The sequence below is a fragment of the Parus major genome, chromosome 4A (assembly GCF_001522545.3).
Source record: "Parus major isolate Abel chromosome 4A, Parus_major1.1, whole genome shotgun sequence".
NCBI lineage: Eukaryota > Metazoa > Chordata > Aves > Passeriformes > Paridae > Parus > Parus major.
The window spans coordinates 949,789-953,608 of NC_031772.1; the positions used below are offsets into that span (position 1 = coordinate 949,789).

Genomic DNA, 3,820 nt, shown 5'->3' on the forward strand with positions numbered 1-3,820 from the left:
GGGCACTGGGAGCGGGGCACTGGGAGCGGGGCACTGGGATCGGGGCACTGGAATCGGGGCACTGGGAGCGGGGCACTGGGAGCGGGGCACTGGGAGCGGGGCACTGGGAGCGGGGCACTGGGAGCGGGGCACTGGGAGCGGGGCCGGGCCGCACTCACGATGCGGCAGGGCGAGCGGTTCTCGTTGACCAGCCGCTCCAGGCACAGCCGCTCGATCAGCTCGCAGGGCAGCAGCGCGGCCGCCGAGTCTTGCTTGTTGGCCAGCCTGGGGCACGGGGAGAGCGGCTGTCACCGTCACCCCGGCCCCGGCGCCTCGCTGTGCGCCTGTGGGGCTGTGTGTGCTTTCTCCCGGTTTGGCTGCGATCCGGTGAAGCGCTGCCCCAGCGCTCAGCGCACCGGAGCCCCTCCTCACCTCTCTCCACGGATGCTCCGATGTCCCGGGGGCTGCGGGCCCCTCGTGTCCCCGCGCCCCCCGGCAGCTCCCTGGGCACCACATCCCCGCAGCATCCCCAGCTCAGGTTCCAGCCCCTCACCCCAACCTCACGGGCTGCGTCCCGGTCTTACAGCAACAGGGGCTTCCCGGAGACGTCAGGATGGCTCAGGACGCGGCTCAGGACCTTGCGGGCCTCCTCCATCCGAGCCAGGTCACCCGAGTCCAGCACGAAGAGGAGCCCGTGTGCCTCGCTGTAGTGGCTGCGCCAGGCGCTGCGGGAGCGCTGGGCCCCGGGCAGCTCCAGCAGCGTCACCTCGAAGCGATCCACCCGCAGGCGGCTCTGGCCAGGCTGAGCATCGGGCAGCGCCTCGCCGGCCAGCACTGCGCGTGTGGAGAGGGCACAGAGCTGGCACAGGAGCCCAGGAGCATCCCTGTGCCGTGTGCCCCTCCTGCCCCAGCCACATCCCCGCTCCCAGGGCTGCCCGGACACGGCCGGTGTCCTCCCAGAACAGCGGCTGCACTTCAGAAGACTCCGTCCTTTGGTTTCAAAGGAACGTGAAGTTGCTGCCGCCGCCTGAGGCCGGCCCTGGGTCGTGCTGCTCCTCACCTCTCTCTATGTCCACGATGACAGAGGTTTTCCCTGAATTGTCCAGCCCCATGACAAGGAGGGTCACCTTCCTGGGGAGCAACAGCAGCAGGTGAGCATCCCAGAAAAAGGCTGTGCTCCCTGGGGAGCAGTGACCACTGCTGGCCCCCGGGCAAAGCACCCTGCCCATGGCAGCTACATTTCAGCCAGGAGCGAGGCAGGATGGTGACACAGGTTCTGCCTCAGCTGGGGACAAGTGCAGGGACAATCCCTGGTGCATGACAGAGGGTGAGGACAGACACAAGTGCCTGGAGCCACCCCAACACCATGGGACAGCCACATTGCAGAGCCTTCATGGTGCTTCCTATGGCAAAGATTTCTTTTCAAATCATATAGGATTAAGCAATCATATGCACAGGCCAACATTCTTCCTTATATGCAGTCAGTGATTACTCCTCCCTTGCAGGAAGTTTTGAGCATACCCAGCTAGGGAAAGGCAGCATGGATGATTTTATGAGCTTCTGCTTGGACTCAGGTGTTTTTCCTGTTGCTAAACAGTCCTGCCCACTCTCCAGCAAAATGATCCACTAGAGTCACACAGATATTTTCTCTTCCACTGACAAGGCACTGCAGTTATTTGCAATACCATTTTCTTCCTTTAACATATACACCAGGCTGCATGGCCAGTGGAGGTGGCACGGCTCCACCTCCAGCATTAGAGCAGGTGAGGTGCCCATTCTGGAGGGACAGGACCATAACCCTCCTTGCAGTGCTGTCCCAGGGAATTAACCTGGATGTCCTGATACATGCAAACAAGGCAGGCGTTTCAGTGCATCCTCCCCAGCTTTCCTGGGGAGCTGCTGCCTCTGCAGAGCTGGAATCCCGGTGGAACCATTCCCTGCATTGCATCCCTGCCCAGCCTGCTTCTCTGCCTGCCAGCTCCTGCCTGCTGCGGGGGCAGCGAGGACACTCGTGTGCCTTGCTCAGCAGCTTGGGGACAGTTCCTGCAACGGGCACCTGGTGCTCCCTGTCACCACATGGTGCCCTCACCACTCATAAACACAGGCTAATTACTGTCACCCCTGGGAGCCCCGGGAGGGGGCACAGGGACCTACCTGATGGGCTCCTGAATAGCCTGCAGCCACGACCAGCAGTGGGAGAAGAGGTGGAACATGGTCTGCAGCCCTGCCCAGAGGGGTGGCCTCTCTCCAGCACCTATGAAGTGAGCAGCCCAGCGTGTCCTTGTGCTTCATCCTCCTGCCTGGGCTCTGTCTTCACGGCAGGGAACATCTCATCCCGAGGTGCCCTGTCCCACAGCACAGCAGCGCTGCCTCCCCTCTGCTGCACACAAGCCAAGCCTGGAGAAAAACCCATCCTTCTGGGCAATACCCCATGGGCACAGACCCTGCCCTCACATCAGGAGTGCCAGGCAGACTCTCACCTGCTCATCCCCACTGCGCAGACTCTGCTCACATGCCCTTTGCGTAGCATCTGCTTAAATCTAATCTGGATTTAAATTACTTACTCCTGCAGGCTTCTTAATCCTGGTGGGTCAGCCTGGGCCAGTGGCCGCTGGGACATGGCTGTGGTGGGACTGCCTGCCACACTGGGTGACACAGCACTGGCTCACCCAGCCCGCTGCAGCCTCGTGTCCCCTCACTGGTTTGTGGTGGGGACACTGCCTGGGAGCCCGTGTGGGCAGCACTGGGGGCCAGGAACAGCATCTCTGTCTTCTCACCACCCTGAGGGGATGTTGGTCTGCAGCCCCTGCAAGGAGCATCCCCTTCGTGGTGTGCACAGCCCTGCTGCTCACCCAGGGTCCCCTCTGAGCCGCACTGGGGGTCATCACTGCTCACTGCTTTTATTTTGTGCCCCAGCAGGGCATGGCCTGAGTGGCAGCAGGTCCTGAGCTCCCCGGGGTACAAACAGTGCCCAGCCCCAGCAGGAGCCTGCCTGGGAGCAGGGAATTGGTGGAGACACTCACACCACAGGGCAAAGAGTGGAGAAATAAAAGCTGCAGCTCCTCGATCTTCAGCTCTGAAGCTCTTATCTTGCTTCTCAGGTTTCCTGCTTCTTTTCCCAGCCAGAGCTGCCCTCCCTGGCTTGCTGCCACTGATGTGTGTGGAGGAGAAGTCACACAGGGATGTCTGAGCTGCAGGAGCTCTGGGTGGGGGAAGTAAAGTCAAGAGGGACAAAGGCATGAGATCCTTCAAAAGCCATACCCAGGAGCAGACAGGGAGCCTGCTGCCTCACATCAGCCTGTGCTAAACCACCCAGCAGCAGCCACACTACCTGGACCAGCTGAGCACCACCAGCCAAAGGTGCTGAGACACTGCCCTGGCCCCAGGGGTGCAAGCCCAGGATGGGCACGGCCCCCTGCCCTTTCCCCCAGCCCCACACCCTTCTCCCCAGCCCCATATACTGTTGGGAAGCTTGGCACTTGTCCTGGGCAAGGGAGGTGCCCCAGTTCTATGCCACGGGCAGGCAGCCATGCATGGTTAATGGTTGATGAAATTTATGTTTTGATCACAGACAGATGGAATCTTTGGGGTGACTGGTCTGCTGCTGATGGGGGACAGTGGCAGCACCTCCCTGTCCCCATCCCCATGGCCTTTCCCAGTTTGTCCCGTGCCTGTGCCAGCAGCCTGCAGGGAGCAGCAGCAGTGGCCACACACACAGCGTGGGGCTGGCATGCTTTTTGCAGGATTAGCTGTGTGAGGGCTGAAATGATGTGCTCCAAGTGTCAGCTCTTGCATCTCTGTTTAGGGGTGGCAGTGTCAGGGGATAGCCCAGCAGGGATAG

At 61.3% G+C, this 3,820-nt stretch overlaps 1 protein-coding gene across 1 annotated transcript; it reads right to left on the bottom strand.

Moving 5' to 3' along the window:
- Positions 1–155: 155 nt before the first annotated feature.
- ARL13A (ADP ribosylation factor like GTPase 13A) lies at positions 156–3,065 on the bottom strand (the record flags this gene model as incomplete). Its single annotated transcript, XM_033514143.1, has 4 exons — positions 2,134–3,065; positions 1,040–1,110; positions 564–813; positions 156–264 (listed from the first exon to the last, which is right to left on the bottom strand). Coding segments are annotated over exons 1-4 (489 nt in total), but the record flags the coding sequence as incomplete, so codon positions are not given.
- Between the last annotated feature and the right edge of the window lie 755 nt (positions 3,066–3,820).